Here is an 18,514-nt window from a genome sequence, read left to right as displayed (position 1 = left end):
GCTCTACCCCCACCTCGACACCTTTGTTTTCATTTCATTTAACTTTTAACTATTCTCTACCTTTTATTTCTTTATTGTTTCATCATCTTCTGTCATAGTTCACCCTCTGATTTCAGCTTTTCTGCCGTTTGGACATTCACACCTATTCTCTCTATGGACTGCCATTAGCTGCCTTTTCCCTTGTTTCTGTGGCTATGATTCATCTTTCATTCCCTCACCCTGCAGTATAAATATCTCCCACTTTCTATGCTTTTTAGCTTTGACAAAGGGCCATCTGAACTCGAAACGTCAGCTCTTTTCTCTCCTTACAGATGCTGCCAATGGTGGACAGTTGTTTCTCGTACTGGAGGGAAGTAAGCAGTGATACTCCCCAGGGGTTGTGTGGAGGAACTGCTCTGTTGGTGTGTGTAACCTGAACTCGGGAAAACAGCACATAGCCTCAAAGATTGCAGATGGCACAAACTCTGAAATGGAGTAAACAGTGAGGAAGATATTAATAGACTTCAGGAGGAAATAGTCTGTAATGGCAGCTGCGTGAAATTTAACACAGTTTAAAGTAATGCATTTTGGTAGGAAGAATGAGGAGCAGCAATATAAACTAAATGGTACAGTATTAAAGTTTTAAAAGTTTATTTATTAGTGTCACAAAAAGGCTTACATTAACACTGCAGTAAAGAGGCTTCAGGAACAGAGACCTGACGATGAACGTACACAAGTTTTTGAAGATGCCAGAGTAAGTTGAGAAAGCTGTTAAAAAGGCACATCAGATCCTTGGCTATTAAATAGAAGCATAGAGTACAAAAGGAGGTAATTATGTTGAACCTTTATAAAACACCAGTTCGGCCTCAGCTGCAGTAACTGGCGCAGTGGGGGCTTTGGAAGGTGTCTTTCTGAGAAGACCACATGCTCCTGTTCCGTGGAACCACTGCTCCTCCTCACCCTCAATGCCTTAGCAATCCGAGTAATATTTTGGAGGACAGATTGCTGAACTGATGTGCCACCCTGCAAACCCCTTTGAACACTGATACCCACAACCATGATGACAGAGGGTTAACCTTGCATGGCAGCAAGCTTATCTTGCATGGCTGCAGCCTGAGCATGCACTGCAGCACTCAGATCTTAGGTGGAAGCTGTTTGATCTTCAATGGAAACTAAGACAATGACCATCAGATATTGCATCACTGAGTAGGGAGTTCACCAAGTGTGCCAATGGCAGTTGTAACTACTCCTACATTGAAAAGGCTGGGAGAAAAGCTCTGTGCAAAGCCTTATGTGAAGCTGGAGTCCTTCTTGACATTGAACACACATTTCCTGACAGCCTTCCCAATGCAATAAGAATTTCATTGGATAAACCTAGCAATCTCTTTCTGTACCATGCTGCATCAGTACTTGTCTGCTCTACCCTGATTTCAGGTGAGTTGACATCTTCGTTCTCCTTGCCCTCTACCCTAGCTATAACTGGTGTTACACCACATGCAGTTTTACCCCATCAGGCACGTGCAGTGTCGATATCTGAGCTGGTGGCTACAACAGTGAGATCAAGTGATGTTATTCCATCATAACTCTTGGTTTTCCTCCACTGCCTGCCCAGATACATGGGTTAGATTTTCATCCAAGGAGGGTGGAGCTGGGGAGAGGGGGGGTGGCTGCTGTGGTGGTTAGAGCTACAGGCTCTTGCCATCTGCAGTTTGTAAGTCAGAAAGGATTTTTGGGTGAAGGTGAAATTGCATATGAGAAGGAAGATTAGGTTTGAGGATACTGTCATCTTCTGATGTGAGTTGCAACGAACAGCACACTGATTGCCTGCAGAAATCATTCTAATCTGCAGGCAGCACAAAGTTGGCACACTGCTTTCATTTCAATCAATGAGGGTGTGTTAATTACACCTCACAATTCCATAGACTCTCCACATTAGCCCCCATTGTTATTGCTGCAAGTCAGTTTAGCAAAATAGTGCCAATTGTTAAATTTTAACCTTGGCCCCATGACAAACCGTTTTTTGTGGCCAGTTTGTTTCTAGTTGCTGTGTTCTAACGCATACAAAATGTGCTTTATTTGAAAATGTTTGAGTATAGTAACAAAACTGATAGAAAATGTTTGTACTTTTATGTATCTCTTCTTTCAATTTATAACTCTTGTACACATAATTAGTGCAAGGAAGTTCTTGACTTTGTCCAAGATTTTGTTAAGGCCACAGAGGGTATTTCACGTAGCTCTGGGCACCCTGAGATAGGAAAGATATGAGAAGCATGGAACATACCAAGATTGGCGGCAGTGATTTACCAGGGATCAGAGATTATACTTAAGAATCAACTTTTAAAAAAAGGCTAAGGGGTTTCTCTTGGAAACTTTCAAATTTATGAAAGGTTTTAAGAAAGTAAATAGTGAAAGATTGTTTCCAGAGAATAACAAATTGGTTGCAAAGAGGTATACATTCATGGTTTACTCGAGCAAGGACTAAGTTAGAATTTTTCTTTCCACACAGAACTATTACAACATGGAATGTTTTACCACAAGCGCTTTTTGAGACACAGACTATAGCATCCATTAAAAGCAAATTGGATAAGTCTTTTAAAGGAAGAAAGGTTCCAGTGAAAGGGCAGTAAAATGAGATTCAATTAGACAGCTCCAGTTGAAGAGCTACTATAATTTCGATCAAATTGTAACATTTTACTTTTAGGTTGCAAAATAAAAATCCCCAGATACTCATAATAAATTCACAGCTGTGATCAAACTTTACAAACATGAACATGGTGGGACTAAAATCTGGCCTGGATATCAAAAAGATGTTTATGCTTTCTAGTCCAGTGATTCTGTGGCACACAAAACTTACAAGTGTGCCGTGGCCTGGAGCGGGTTTTAAACAGCATGTGTCACAGGAGCCCAAGAAAAAAACCCAGGACTGGGACCTGAGTGCTGAGGAGGGGGGTGGAAGGAGGTAGCGGGAGTGTGGAGGACATGGAGGCCAGAATATAATGCACAAATTTAATCCAACTTTCTCCCATCCCTTTTCCCCAGCCCAGAAACACATTCCGAGTCATTTAAAAAAGATATGGCGCCGACAGGCTGCTTGGCTTTGCTTCTTGAGCTGGGGATAAAGGAAGAGCCTGGAGCCAGAGGGAATTTTGGTCTGTGTCAGTTCTTATATTTCCAAGGGCATGCTGCCAGGTCCGTATCCCAGAATGCCAGAGGAAAAAGATAGAGCAGCAACAAAGTATGATATGAGGGTGGAAGATTGAGCCATATCCTGATGAATGAGTCAGAGCAAGAGCGAGATCCATGGTACATCATGAATGAGCCTGATGTGCGACAAAACTGGGGTGAACCGATGTATTAAAATTTTTGATATTGGTAAAGCTCTGCAAGGTGGACTGGGAAGAGAGTGGGGGGATGCTACAATGGAGGGAAACCACGTGCAAGGTTGACCATATGGATGAAGTGAGAGGACAGGAACAATTCTCACAGTCCTCCCTGAGGTGGAGTTAACCTGATGAACAGCAGGTACCAGCAAGGCAAGGTTTAAAAGGGGGCCTGCGGTTCACCGAGAAATGTTCGTTTGATTTATTCATTGGGGATCGTGTGGCACTAAACTCTACGTTTCCTTGTCGCCCCACGGGCTCTGCCCCTCGCCCCACGGGCTCTGCCCCTCGCCCCACGGGCTCTGCCCCTCGCCCCACGGGCTCTGCCCCTCGCCCCACGGGCTCTGCCCCTCGCCCCACGGGCTCTGCCCCTCGCCCCACGGGCTCTGCCCCTCGCCCCACGGGCTCTGCCCCTCGCCCCACGGGCTCTGCCCCTCGCCCCACGGGCTCTGCCCCTCGCCCCACGGGCTCTGCCCCTCGCCCCACGGGCTCTGCCCCTCGCCCCACGGGCTCTGCCCCTCGCCCCACGGGCTCTGCCCCTCGCCCCACGGGCTCTGCCCCTCGCCCCACGGGCTCTGCCCCTCGCCCCACGGGCTCTGCCCCTCGCCCCACGGGCTCTGCCCCTCGCCCCACGGGCTCTGCCCCTCGCCCCACGGGCTCTGCCCCTCGCCCCACGGGCTCTGCCCCTCGCCCCAATTTCTACTTTCACACTGTCCCTTCAGTATTTCTCCACAGTCTTTCCGCTTTCTCACCCTCCACCTTCTTGCTCCACCCACTCTCCCCCTCCACAGTCTGTTCTGGCACACTCTCTCCCTCCACCGCCATGAAACCCACCAAAAATGTAGCAGGTATCAACCTGCTACATTGCTCATAAACATCTCACAATGTCGTGGCTACTGTCAGATTGCTAATCACACATAAGACGCGGGGCCACCTGGTGCCCATCTCCATAGAGTTTCATCTCTATGGAGATGGGATACAAGGTGGCCCCGCCTCTGGTATGTGATTGGCCACTGTCAGATCGCTACTACATTGTGGGGTGTTTATGGGTATTTCAGTCGACTGAAAAAGGTGGGTGTGCTGTGGAATTGTTTGTCTCATTGAAGTGTGCTTTGTTACTGAAGAAGTTGGGAGTCATTGTTCTAGCCCCAACTAACATTTGGAAAAGGCTACCTTCAAAAAGCAAAGCTTTACTTGTTTTGGCTTCTGGGAGTGTTTTCTGACAGGGGAATACTTCATGTCAGAAGAAAGAAATATAGGCTTGCATTTGGACACATCCACAGGGCATCCCAAAGCACTTTGCAGCCAGTAAAGTATGTTTGAAGTGTATACTGTTGTAAGGTAGGAAATTTACATCACTTTGCAGACCGCATGCTCCCACAATCAACAGGGTGATGATAACCAGATAATTTGTTTTATCAATGTTAATTGAGGGATGAAATTTGGCCATAACAGCAGAGATACCTCCCCTGCTCCTCTTCAAAATAATCTCATGGGATCTTTTACATCCACCTGAGGGGGTGACATTTTGGTTCAATGCCTCATCTGAAAGATGGCACCTCTGGTAGTGCAGCACTTACTGACGACTGCACTAAAGTTTCAGCCTTGATTTTGTGCTCAAGTCCTGGAATGGGGCAAGGGTGCTACCAACTGAGCCATAGTTGACATTTATGCAAAGATTATTATAAATGATGTACTCCTTTGCAATATCGCCTACAGTTGATGGCCATATCAGCATAAACCCAGGTTCTTGTTTTTAGATTGGTGGGAAGGAATTTTTCACTGAGTTTTCCTCACAGCATCAATTTCACGCTGCTTTGGGAACATTGTGTTGTAGTGGCAGCACATTGCATTATGGTTATCATAGATGATTGGATCAGTTACCACGTTATTGACTTTCTGATGGAACAGCACAACATCAATGCTTTTTACATGAGTGCAAGGTCACATTTTGCAGCCATTGTATACCTATGCTTCTCCCTTGCCCTTAGTTCACGTGCAGACCAGCAGTACAATTTCCAAGTAAATGCACATTTGAAATATTTGGATCCCTCTCCACACCCAATTTATAATATAAAAGGCTCTAGTGTAAGAAAGAATGGGGAGTACAGACTAGCAGAAATTCTTCTCCATTTATGTTAGCCCAGGCCCTGCCAACAAAACATTGAAAAAAGCCATGGGGGATGCTGTAGTGCAGTAAGTACCACTGTGCTAAATGGACCAGAGCACTGTGGTGTTGCAGTGGCTAGAAAAAACCTCAATTATAAACAGGAAAAAGAACAAATTAGTGATTATATTCTTCAAATGTCTCTCAGACAATTTATTTTTCTAAAACTAGGAAAAATAACTCTCTTTAAAGCTAATTCTTATGGTTGACTTTAATTGTAATTTTAAAATTGTTTTTATGGGAATAAAATCTGAGGTTATTAGAAAAGGAATGCACAACAATCACAGAATAAAATAGAATAGAACCTTACAGTGCAGGAGGTCATTCAGCCCTTCGAGTCTGCACCAACTCTCAAAGAACATCATACCCAGGCCCACCCCCTGTCCTATCTCTGTAACCCTGTGCATTTACCCCATGGCTAATTCACCCAACCTACAATCATTGTTATGTACCCAGTAAAACTGATATTTGGGTTAGTAAGGGCTTTTTAGCAATCCACTGCAATGGCAGAGCTATTTTGAGTTCAAAAGGGAGCTTAGAGTACTTCTGTCAGGAAATTCTAAATTATTAAGACACAAGACCGTTTATTTAATTATGAAATCAATACTTTAAAGCCAGAGTAGGACTTGCACAATAGTTAGAGATTACTGCTGTTTAAAAAATCAGTGTTTTTTTATGTGGTGTGCATATGTGGTACTGTTTCCTTGGTTGTCGACTACCTGGTGGACACTGAAACCCTCAATTCTACAATTAGTCTGAATTGGATCTTTATTCATTTGCTTGTAGAACTGATGCTACCTTCACCGTTATAAAGCCTGGCAAGTAGTTCTTTATACTTCGCTTATATAAATTGTGATTTCAATCTGTGTTAGTATTCATTTGTTCGGGGTCTCAGCTGTGAAGTTTTGTATGCGTTTTTTTACTTTTATTTATGACTCAAATGTTTCTGAAGGTAAATAGACTTGATGAACTTCCTTTCTACTTTCGTCTTGAAAGATAAAAGCTGAAGAAGCATCTAATTTTCCTGTTTCAAATTTTTAAGTTTGAAGTTGTATAGATTTCCAACAATGCACCCAAATAAAGGCATCCATTAAGTTAAGCTGATCCAAAACCGTTGCCTGTTTTCTCACTTGTACCAACTTCTGTTCATTCATCAGCCCTGTGTGCTCACTGAAGCTACAATGGTGTCCGGTCCATTGATGCCTCAGTTTTAATGTTCTTATGCTTGTGTTCAAATCCCTGCATGGTCCCACCCCTCACTCTCTGTGTAACCTCCTTCACAGCCCTATAAGCTGTGTTCTTGCAGCTCTCTATCCTCACTTCCTATGTCCATCGTTGGCAGCCATATCTTCAGCTGTCTTTGTTCTGAGCTGCAGAATTTACACCTTAAATCACTTTTATCTCATCCTTCAAGGTGCTTCTTGAAGCTTTCGCTTTTTGACCAAGCTTTGGACACCTGGCCTAGTGTCTCATCTTTTAGCTTGTTGATAATTATTATCGGAATCTGCTACTGTGTAGTACCTTGGGTGTTTTACTACATATATGAATACAAATTGGTGTTGACAGTTATACATGTTATGACACTTGTATCATAGGACAGTGGTTGTTAGTGTGAGGATTCTTATAGATGAAATAAATTAAATGCATCCACTGTCGATTGTGACGATATAAGTTGACCTGGCATATCAAGTTGCAGTATGGGCTGTGTTGCGAAGAAGATGCCTGGGAGCTTAAGACATGCCTACACAGAGCATGGTATGGTGGGTAACAAACAGAAATGGATCCTCCGGCAAAAAGAGTGAAGTATGAAATTGTTTTTGAACTAAAAGTTAGAAAAGTTGCAAACACACCAAATAAATGCTGCAGTGAGGGAATCTGCTGTTCGTGAAAAGCTGGAGTAAGAATGGAAGAAAAAGCATCCCACCCTGTAGATGTCGTCCAAGACCATTTGCACCATCAGAACATGGACTAGCCACTGGCCTGATCTCCAGAAGCATGTATTGGTACAGTCCTTCAAAATCAGCAGAATGTTTATATTGTCACCAGAATTGCAATGTATGCCTTTTAAATGGGCAAAATCAAATCCTAAATCCAGCAAAGATTTCAGAATTTATTTATTGAATGAAATAATCTGTAACAGAAGACTAGGATCACTCCAACTACAAAGATACATTGCTATCAAAATTACTAGTTTCCAGCAGTTCATCATCAAACAGTGGCAAAGACATGAATATCCATTAAGTCACATCAGCAACATGGATGAGGTGTCCATGGATTTTGATGTGCTCAGCAGCTAAACCAGAATGGAAAGGCTTGAAAACAATTCTGATGAAAATTTAGTTCCCTGCAGGAGATTTTGTGCATATCCATGATAATGGTTGGATGGATTTTGGGTGGCATCGTGGCACAGTGGTTAGCAATGCTGTCCCACAGCATCAGGGGCCTGGGTTTGATTCCAGCCTTGGGTCACTTTCTGTGTGGAGTTTGCACATTCTCCCATGTCTGTGTGGATTTCCTCCAGGTGCTCTGGTTTCCTCTCTCAGTTCAAAAACGTATAGGTTAGGTGAATTAGCTATGGTAAATGCACGGGGCTATAGGTCAGGGCAGAAAAGTGGGCCTGGGTAAGATGCTCTTTCGGAGAGTCAGTGCAGACTCAATTGGCCAAATGACCATCTCCTGCACTGTAGTGCTTCAATTGTTCTATGGATGAGGTGAAATTATGAATCAATAATGTGTGGATAGGCATCCCCATTGGTGTATGTAAAAATTGCAACTTAATAGCGTGGGACAAGTTCAGATTTCATTTAATTGAATAGATCAAGGGGTACATGTGAGGAAATAAAACTCATGTTGCAGTTATGACTGTGCTTCAACCTTTGGATACATGCCTCAACAAGCCATTGAAGGATCATGTTCCTGCCAAATGGAATAGGTGAATGGTTGATGGATAAAAAACCTAAATATGCATGCTGCCCCATTTGAAGTTTTGTGTGGTTTCATTATGAAATCATGGGATGTTACTAGTGCACAAAGTATCAAGAGATCGTTCAAAAAATGTGGAATATCCAATTCAATGGATGGAGAAGAAGATTTGTTGTGAAGGGCTGATCCTGAGACCAAATGTGCCAAATCTAATCCAAAATGAGATCCTTATGATGATGCCATAGCCAAAATGACTCAATGAATTCGATGAACTCTTTGCATTGGATGCCGAAGACAATACATTTGATGGTTTTAAAATGCTTTGATGCTGGTTAAAGGTATCTTTGTAGAATTATGTTATTCAATAAATAATACCACATTAATGTAATATGAACCACTGATACACCCACACACCCATCAATGCATATTGTACACATGGCATATAAGTCGACCCCCCCCCCTTACTTGGAAGGACTTTTAGAGGCTTCAAAGGTCAACTTGAACGCTGTGATCTCTGATAATAAACTTTTAGCAGTGATTTTTCTTGCAGATTTACTGCTAATGACAGCAGCAGATTATGCTAAATAAGATGTTTCTTCCTCCAGAGGCACTGAGAACTGGCTAAAAATTGATGTTTTTGCCTTTGCCTCAACTGCACCATCTTACTGTGCATCACCTTTCCTTGTAAATCAGCTTATGCGTTTGATATTTTCTGTCTGTTCCTCCTGTGCTGTGAAATCTATCCTAAATTTTAATAAGATAATTCAAAAGGTGTCAAAAACCTCATGTGATACAAACACAATGCAAAATAAGTGGGTGTAATTTAAAGGCCCACTCATAGCAAAATAGGTACCTGCCAAATGTTTTTGTGTCAGCTAAGGCTTGGTGGTAGTGCACTTAATCTCTGAATCAGAAGGTTGTGGGTTCAAATTTCACTCTGGAGACTTGAGCACAAAAATGTTGGCTGATCCTCTAGTGCAATACAAAACTCCTTTTGGATGAGACAGTGGAGACTGCACTCTCAGGTGGGCATTAGAGTTACCATGGGACGATTTTGAAGAGATCGAGAGTTATCCCCAGTGTCCTGGCCAATATATATATATAACCTTCAACTGACATTAGTAAAACAGATTATCTCAACATTATTATGTTGCTTTTTGTGGGAGCTTGCTGTGCACAAATTGGCTGCCGCAATTTCAACATTGCAACAGCAACTACACTTCCAAAGTACTTCATTGGCTATGAAGCATTTTGGGACATCATGAGGTCTTGCAAGGCGCTATATAATTGGAAGTCTTTTTTCAATATTTCCCTATGTATAGTCTGATTTTTTTATTTGCAAAGGAACCTTTCGATTACTTACCATGTCACAGAGAGTGGTGTTTAGACCGGAGGAGTTTTGCATAGGAGAAGTCTTTGTGCTAAGGTTTCAGTGAAAAATAGCGCCTTTTGTGAGAAGCTTTTATATGTTGAAAGCAAACTACAGCTCATGCCTTTCTTACTCTGACCCCACCTAATAACTTGGTATTCTTTGCTCTACTGTTATCTCTCCCAGTATTCTGTGCACTTTGGTATTCCTTTCTGATATTTCCTCCTGGTTCACACACCCCTGCCAAGTTGGTTTAAACCCTCCTCCATAACACTAGCAGATGCCCCCCATCCCCACACCTAAGATGGTAAGATTTTTATGTCCGTTTATGCAGTAGGCACTACTACTATGTGCTCTTCATTTGCAGACGGATTATTTATATCAATGACTTTCTGTTTGAAACTTCTACGTTATCATAACTAAAGTTTTGTATGATATAATCTCAGTTTCACAAAACCCATCACAATCAGTGAGATTGATCCAATCAGACCCAAGTAATTTTCACCCAAAGACATTGAGAAAATTAGTACATAAAGCTAAATAAACTTTTGAGAACAATTTAGTTCAACTTCAGAATTACCTTGTGAAAAGTTCATTTGTGTAGCTTCATAAAACTTTCTGGAATAAAGTTTAGAATAGTTCAGCAAAAATAAATATGAGAAAGTAATGTTTGGTAAACATGTAATTTGGAATGGTGTACAGTAGTCCATTTATGAGCTCAGACAAGGGAGTTTTCAGTTCCACGCTTCGTTCCTCTTACAAACTGTTAGTGTTAGAAAATTGGTCCTCGAGCAAAATTTTTTCAATGAAGGATTTTCAGTCTGGAATACATTCTGACCTCAAAGAGTGGTGAATCCACTAATTCACTTGAGAGTGAAGACCATTTCAGTGAGAATCAGCTTCTGTTTAGCATGATTGATGCTTTAAAACAGATAAAGGAACATATCCAGGATATTTAGTTCAAGAATTATGAAGGGTTATGATAGGCTTTATATTGAGGGATTGTCTACATTGGTAGGTGAAATGTTACAGGATATTGCAAACTGAAGAAGTCGAAGAATTGAATTGGGCGTTGGAAAATAAAAGTTACATAAATGTTTGAAATGATCTGCTATAAACCATTATGCTCTATCAATCATTTTAAAAGGGAGAGATACTTGGAGAAATCGGAATTTCAATTTATTACAGTAAATATTGTTTTTGTCATGTCAATGAAGCACTTGGAAACCGTCTGAAGCTGCCACATGGCTAATTTGGCATCATTGCAATCCGGGGATACATTTTCTGATCAGATCAGCAAAATTCACTCAGGAGTGCTTGATGAGCATTTTTCTCCACAGAGTTTGGATTTGCTTCAGGCAATGGTGCGTCGGAAAAACCAGTTGAGGAGAAAATGAAGGGACGTAATTGAGAGAAACAGGCTGCAGATGAATGTGCTGGTCTCAGTCTTTTCATCATTTTACCATTCAGTGGATACAGTGTTGCAAGCCATTTGACCATTGCCAAGATGTGATTAACATAAAACACAGAATATTTCTTGTTTTATTTATTTCAAAATTATAAATTAAGAGGATTTCATTTTATTGATTCTTTTGGAGAAATGCTACTTTAAGTCCTAACTTGTCAAATAACAGGAATAAATTTTTGAAACCTTTCACAACAAAAGAAGCCCTGCTATGACAAAATGTGAACTTAATTTTTCTCAAAACGTTATCAGATTGCGCCGATCCCAGAGAATAGTGTGTGGGCCTAAAAATTGATTTTGCACCTGGCTCCAAACAGTTTGCGATTGTCCCAGCACCTTCCCAATGACGGGAACCCGACCACACCCAGAAGGGCGTGAGGTCGATTTGCATGAAATTGACTGAATTTCAATCTCATTAGCGAGTTTGGCACACAATCGACCTCCCTTCCCAGAATAATCCCACCTCTCCGGCCAGAGGTCATGTTGGCGAGAAACACTACAGGTCTCCACTTCCGGAGACCTGCTGTGATGACCACACCGGGGGCTCAGAGACCATGGAAACTCCCAGGTGGCTGGGGGCATGGCTGGATGGTGCCCATCAGGCACCCTGGTACTGCCAGCTGGGAACCACTAATATGCCAGTGGCAGTGCCAAGGGTGCGGAGTTAGGGGGTATGACAGGGGTGTCGTGCAGGGCTGGATCATGTCAGGAGTCCTGCTGGGGGGGCATGTCAGGGATCATTATGGGAGGCATGTCGGGAGTCATTATGGGATTACCAGTTGGAGGGTACCGATCCTATGGACTCGTGTCGGGGAAGGGGTTGAAGAACACGCTGCCAGTGGGGTGGGCGGGAGGCGGTCCCGACATTTGTGGGGGAAGGGAGGGGTCTCCCGGTGCACTGAGAGATTGTTGTGCCCTTGTGAAATGAGTACCGGCACGCATTTCATCATTCTCCAAAAAAGTGACTGTTGACAATTGCGGTGCAGCGCATGCCTGAGAGACTGGTGTGGATCGTTCCTGTTTTCTCACCTTTATGATGCTTAATTGTTTTTTGGAAAAATTCTGCTCCGTATCTAAATGGAATCCTCCTTAATGTGGCACTATTTCCTTTTTCTAAGGAAATGTTTAGCAAAAGATTGACAGAATTTACATTGTTATAAGTATGACAACATTCACTTTTAGGGTGGTATCGATCTGCTATTTGTAACAGTTGAGTGGTTGTTTTTTTGTAAATTCAACAAGATATAATACCTTGTGTTCTTTCAAGACCAGCTTTATTTAACGGCTAGGTTAGACATTATATCAAGAGTAACTTCCGTCAGAGATTCTTTGTGTATCAAACTGAGAATTATATTTTTGTTTATAATCAGTTAGCAAGCTGCCAATACTGGAAGAGACCAACCATTAATCTGGGAAGTTGATGTAATTTGTAAGACTTCAAACAGACATTTTTGAAAAAGAGAAATGAGCAGTTGATTTCGGATTTATAAAAGTCATTTGACCTATATTTCTTTTCAGCAGTGTTCTGCTGTGACATTTTATACTTTTAAAACCCTAGATTGCTATTAAATAAGTGCGAGATTATTTAGGACCACAAATTGTAATTTTGCTCCTCAGGTTGTAACATTGCAGGTTAGTTGTGATTTGGGCCAACAATATGGAAAGTAAATACTTAGAAAGCGACCAGAAATCTTGAAAATTCGGAGAGGTAAGAAATGAACATGTTAAAACTTGGGTACTTGGCTGAAATACACAAACAAAGTATCTTGAATCATCTTGGAGCACCTGATGCTTGCTATAATTTCAGAACGGACTGGGAGTTCATTCCTCCATTGAGTCGAATAACCCAGATTTTAGAATTAATACATGATGAGCATTTTTATTAGGCATATCAAAAGCGTCTAGTACTGCATTATCATTTAGGCCTGCGTCTTATTTTTCAGATGGGAACAGCGAGTGCTTCCGAATGGAAGAGTATATTACGTAGATCACAACACCAAAACTACTACGTGGGAGAGACCTCTACCCCCAGGGTAAGCATAGATCAATGAAGCAAAAGAACGATTTTTAAAAATTATATTTTGAGTTTTTAAAAAAAAGCAAGAATCCACTTAAGAAATTGTTTTATAGAGGAAATATGTCATCAAAACAAGTCAATTAATTACAGCAGAATCTTGACCCCCCCCCCCCAGCTATAAGTTCCTCTGGTAACTATTCCTCCTGGAAGAATCATCTGGCACCTGAGTGGTTAATTTGGTTCAATGTTCTGCATGCATCACCTGACCTGCCAGACCTACCAAAGACATGAACTAGTGGTTGTCTTGTGTGCCCCCACCCCTAACAGGTGTGGAGGACCCATCCACACTTGTGAGTGGTAAAGCCAACCTATGCTCATCTTTTTGATTTGATTTATTATTGTCACATGGATTGGTATACAGTGAAAAGTATTGTTTCTTGCGTGCTATACAGACAAACTACATTGAGAAGGAAAGGAGAGAGTGCAGAATGTAGTGTTACAGTCATAGCTAGGGCGTAGAGAAAGATCAACTTAATGCGAGGTAGGTCCATTCAAAAGTCTGTTGGCAGCAGGGAAGAAGCTGTTCTTGAGTCAGTTGGTATGTGTCCTCAGACTTTTGTATCTTTTTCCCAACGGAAAAGGTGGAAGAAAGTATGTCCGGAGTGTGTGGGGTCCTCAATTATGCTGACTGCTTTTCCAAGGCAGCGGGAAGTGTAAACAGTGTCAATGGGTGGGAGGCTGGTTTGAGTGACGGACTGGGCTTCGTTCACTTTCAGTGATACTGATGATGAGCTCTGCCAAAGCAGTCCTGAAGAGCTGCTGACTTTTAAGCTCCAGAGTTTTCCTGATGAAATATTGTTGTGCTGTGGAGTACATGCCACATGTACTATCAGCTTGTTTCTGTACTGCCCTTTAGCACTTTACTAAGTTACGTGGTGAGCAGTTTTACTAAAAATAAGTGTTTGCGATTGGATGTTTTTGTTCCATGCTGGGCCTAGCTGTCAAAGTTTGAGAAGAATTACTTGGTAGTGGGGGGCAGCCATAAACTGGCATGTTAGCTGTTGCGATCTTAGCTGATCTTGCAATCTGAGTGGAATAAACTGGAAACATGAATGACCCTAACTCCAGATGGGTTCCATTTGCCTACAAAGATTCTTGGAGATTATTAAGAATGTGAATAATGGGAGCGTGCTACTTGAGCTTTCAATGTATGTTTTCGTTTTCTAAGACTAGGCTATTCATAAAAAAGAATGCAGCAAGAAGTAATCACTATTTATAGTGCATTGCAATGGGTTTAAAATAAATTCAAGTTTTGGGTAAAATGAAGAATTGAGATATGCATATGTAATTTGTTTTAAAATTAATTTGCAAAGCACTCTTTCATACTAATGTCTTTTTGACATTAAATAATTTCCTTGGTTTCTCAAGCTACTGGTGTCAACAGATTTTACTATTCTGATGAGACCGCAGCACAAAGAGAAATCTTAACTGTTCCACTCTAAGATTTAAATTGTTGTAAGTCATGAAATGTATGGGATTGATATGCGATGTCACCTGAAAAGTCTTAACACCTTTGATGCTCCCCTTTTAAGTCTGTTGATATGCTGTTATTTTTTTATATTGAGTGAAACTCGCATGTACCGATTGCTAAAGCTGCCTCCAAGATTATGACGTTCTTTCCGCCCCCCCCCACCCCCCATACCAAATGTTTACTTTCCTTTCGACTCTTCTTTCAAATCCGACTTAAGATATCAGTACTGCTGTCATATTGAGGCCTTTCTCGCAACTCTTGTACCCTCCTTGAACAGGAACCAAGAAATTATAAATGTGATCTTTTTCAACACAGCTCCAACCAATCCCCATTGCAATCTTAACCATTTTCTCATTGATTCTACTATGATTATTGCAATTTGAACTTTCCCCAATCCTCAAAATGATGATGTTCTTTATCTCTTCAGGTCATTTCTTCCTGTTACCATCCTTGGATTTGTAAAAGCAAAGTTTGAAAGCATTAGTATCTGATTTGTGTTGTTTTTTTTTGAAGTTATGTTTTGCCATTTTACTCTGGTTTCTCAATTTAAAACACATTTAATTTGATACATTTAATTTTATGTTCAGAAAGGTGTCAAAATTCCTGCTGCAGATTGTACTTTAGTGTAGTTCAATTCTGTATTAAAAGTCAAAACTTAGATCTGCAAACTCACTCTAATTCTTGAATATGTTATTTTTAAAGTTGGGAAAAACGAGTAGATCAACGTGGCAGGTTTTATTACGTGGACCACAACACGAAGACAACAACATGGCAACGGCCAACAGCCGAGACTGTTCGAAACTTTGAGCAGTGGCAGTCACAAAGGAATCAACTTCAGGGAGCTATGCAACATTTCAACCAAAGGTTTTTGTACCAAGTAAGATGAGCTTGTACTTAATTTAAACAATTGGATATTCTACTACTCTTTTCACACTACCTTTTGCTTTTAACTCTTAAGCATATTGCATTTCCTTGTCCATAACTTGAAAAGCATTTGCAGTATTTATGAGCATTGCTCTCTCTAACATTAAAATTGAATGAAAAGGGTGTACAGTACTGTTGGAACATTTTTCCATTGTCCATTTCTGAGCAACATATATTCATTAAAAATGTTGGACTTTATTTTAACCAAATGCTACAGCTATAGGCCTCAACATATCTGCATATATAAAGACATTGGTATAATGTGTTTAACCCGTCGAGTCTTTGCAGCATATACATTCAGTAGCTGGGAAGTTAGGTATGTTACCTATTCCTAAACCTTTCAAATCTGCTGTACGTTAGCATGTTGATTGAGAACAGCCTGGGACATATTGATCATTCAATGTTTTCCTTGGAAGAAAGCCTTACCTTCATTCCCTGCACGCTGCTATCAGCCAAACAGAGGAGCACTGTAGAGTTGTGGATCAAACTGATAAAACAAATGACAAAAACTTTACACTATGCTGTGTTCTAATTTGGTATTTTACATGATGTGTTACATGCCCAAGTATTTTTGATGGGTAAATCTTAAGGTTATTTTTAATAAAATGGGGTATTGTCCATACCATGTCCTTGTCTTGATAACTCAAACTATTAGCGAGCAGATACTGTCTAAGGTTTTCCTACCTTTCTTGCTTCTTGCCTTTATCAATCCAGTATCCCTATATCCTTTGCTTCTTTCAGCATTCATTCCTCTGTCATGACAGTGGCATCCTTAACTGGACTGATCTCCAGCTCTAATTCCTAAGATTTACACTGGCCTGACAATATCACATATATGTAAGATGGCTCACAGATTGAAGCTACTTCTCCTCAAACGTTGCCTCCCTCTTTGTCCTCTTATAAGTTCCTGTACCTTGCTGCCACAGGCCATAACCCATTCCTTAAGTTTTCTGATCAATAAACCACCTTGACAACTCTTCACATTCTGTTGCATCAGGCTTCCAAATTTGTGAACACCCCAGAGCGCAAACATTCTCTATTCTCATTATTATTTTTATAGTTAGCCCTTTTTGTGTTCTTTATTTTATTCCACATGTTTGACATTACTTTTGTTAACGCTCCTTTTAATTTTTCTGTCTTATAACTTCTATTTTGCCTGGGTGTTCGTTATCTTTTTCTTCTCTTTGTTTACTAACTCATAGCTATTTTCTTTCACCTTAATTTTTCACTACTGCATACTTTTCACTACCTCAATTTAAATCTGCTTTTTGCCTGTGCTGTTCTTTAGGAAAATGCCGAGAGCTATCAATCTAATTTTTTTAAACCGCTCCCCTGATGTTTTACCTAATTACGAAACTGTTCAGAAGGTCTTGGAGAATCAAATTCTCAGTAACAGAGTACTGCTCAGTTTACAATCTACCTTTGTGACAGATTCAGATAACTCTGGATAGAGTCAATTACACACACTGTCTTATTATGATGCTACTGACTCACCATCTGCATTTGTCTTCTGGGATTTTTATTGTTGTCAATGTTTGTTGGCGTCGTACTGGAAGGTAGCCACAGCTGGTCAAATGAGGATATTGAGGGCTGGTTGATTGGACGTCTACCTCAGGGTCCAAACCCAGTCTAGACTGAGTGGTTTTCTCTGTTTGCTGTCCATATTGGGAGTGGAGAGAATTAAGCCATCTATATAGTAATACATTTCACACAAGAATAGTCAGCCAACATAAGCATTCATACACAAATAAAAACTTCCAAAGTCTATAATGTCTTTATTCTGCCAATTCTCAGTAAGGCAAGTAAAGGGAACTAAGATTGCTGTGCCCCTCTAGAAATAAAATGATGTCTTTCCTTTCTTGTTTTTAACTTGAAAGGATAGATTTGGTCCATTTAGATACATAGTCTTTATTGGCGGTCATGTATACATTTTTCTGAATGTTTTCCTCTTTATTGACATCTTGGTTTCTGTCTATATCACTAGATGAAGAAATGTTTTTATTCTATTTTTGGTTTTCTAATAATTTATTTCTTTTAATATTTATTTGATCCATCTCACATTATCTTTACTGATGCAATTTTAAATGTATCAATTTATTTATAAAGAACACAAAAAGGGCTAACTATAAAAATAATGAGAATAGAGAATGTTTGCGCTCTGGGGTGTTCACAAGGTGGTTGTCAAGGTGTCTTGAACATCAGAATAAGACTGAAGAAGGGTTAATGAAAAAGTACAGAATTTATAAACGTGTCCATCAGACTAATAAATCTGTTAACTTGGTCAACAGATTTTCAGTTTTATAACATCTTTCACTCCTTTAAGATGTCCAGAGCATTTCAGAGCCAATTAATTATTTTTCAAGTGCAATTGCTACTTGCTGTTTGCCAACAAATGGGGCCACCAATATGTGCAATTTGTTCAGTTTGTTCACATCGGCTTCACTGTTCTCTGTTTGCCGAGATGGCTACAATATTCTCTCAGAGTTGAGACTGAATTATAATGGCCAGTAGCTATTTCTGATGTGAGAAGTTAGTAAATGGTGCTTTAGATCAGTACAGGAAATGGCTGATGATTATATTGAAGTAAGATTTGGTGAGGAAGTTCTTCAGAGAGACAGCATATAAACAGTGGGGCAAATGTAAAGATATCAGATTGCCGATGGTTATGTTTGTCAGGTGAAAGGCTTATATTAGCTTGCTAAAACTTCATTTTTACTTAGTTTATTATGGACCTTATTTAAATATGTCAAATTGACAGTG

General features: G+C 40.6%; 1 protein-coding gene across 4 annotated transcripts in view; it reads left to right on the top strand.

Moving 5' to 3' along the window:
- wwp2 (WW domain containing E3 ubiquitin protein ligase 2) overlaps positions 1-18,514 on the top strand; it is a 207,083-nt gene that overhangs the window by 122,290 nt on the left and 66,279 nt on the right. For all 4 annotated transcript variants that reach the window (XM_078210656.1, XM_078210653.1, XM_078210654.1 and 1 more), the window contains 2 exons: positions 13,226-13,315; positions 15,533-15,707. In XM_078210656.1, the coding sequence (XP_078066782.1) occupies positions 13,226-13,315; positions 15,533-15,707 (265 nt within the window). The remainder of the gene's footprint in view (positions 1-13,225; positions 13,316-15,532; positions 15,708-18,514) is intronic.

This window comes from Mustelus asterias, chromosome 4, assembly GCF_964213995.1.
Source record: "Mustelus asterias chromosome 4, sMusAst1.hap1.1, whole genome shotgun sequence".
In the NCBI taxonomy this organism is placed as follows: domain Eukaryota; kingdom Metazoa; phylum Chordata; class Chondrichthyes; order Carcharhiniformes; family Triakidae; genus Mustelus; species Mustelus asterias.
This window is presented reverse-complemented; position numbering and strand designations above follow the sequence as displayed.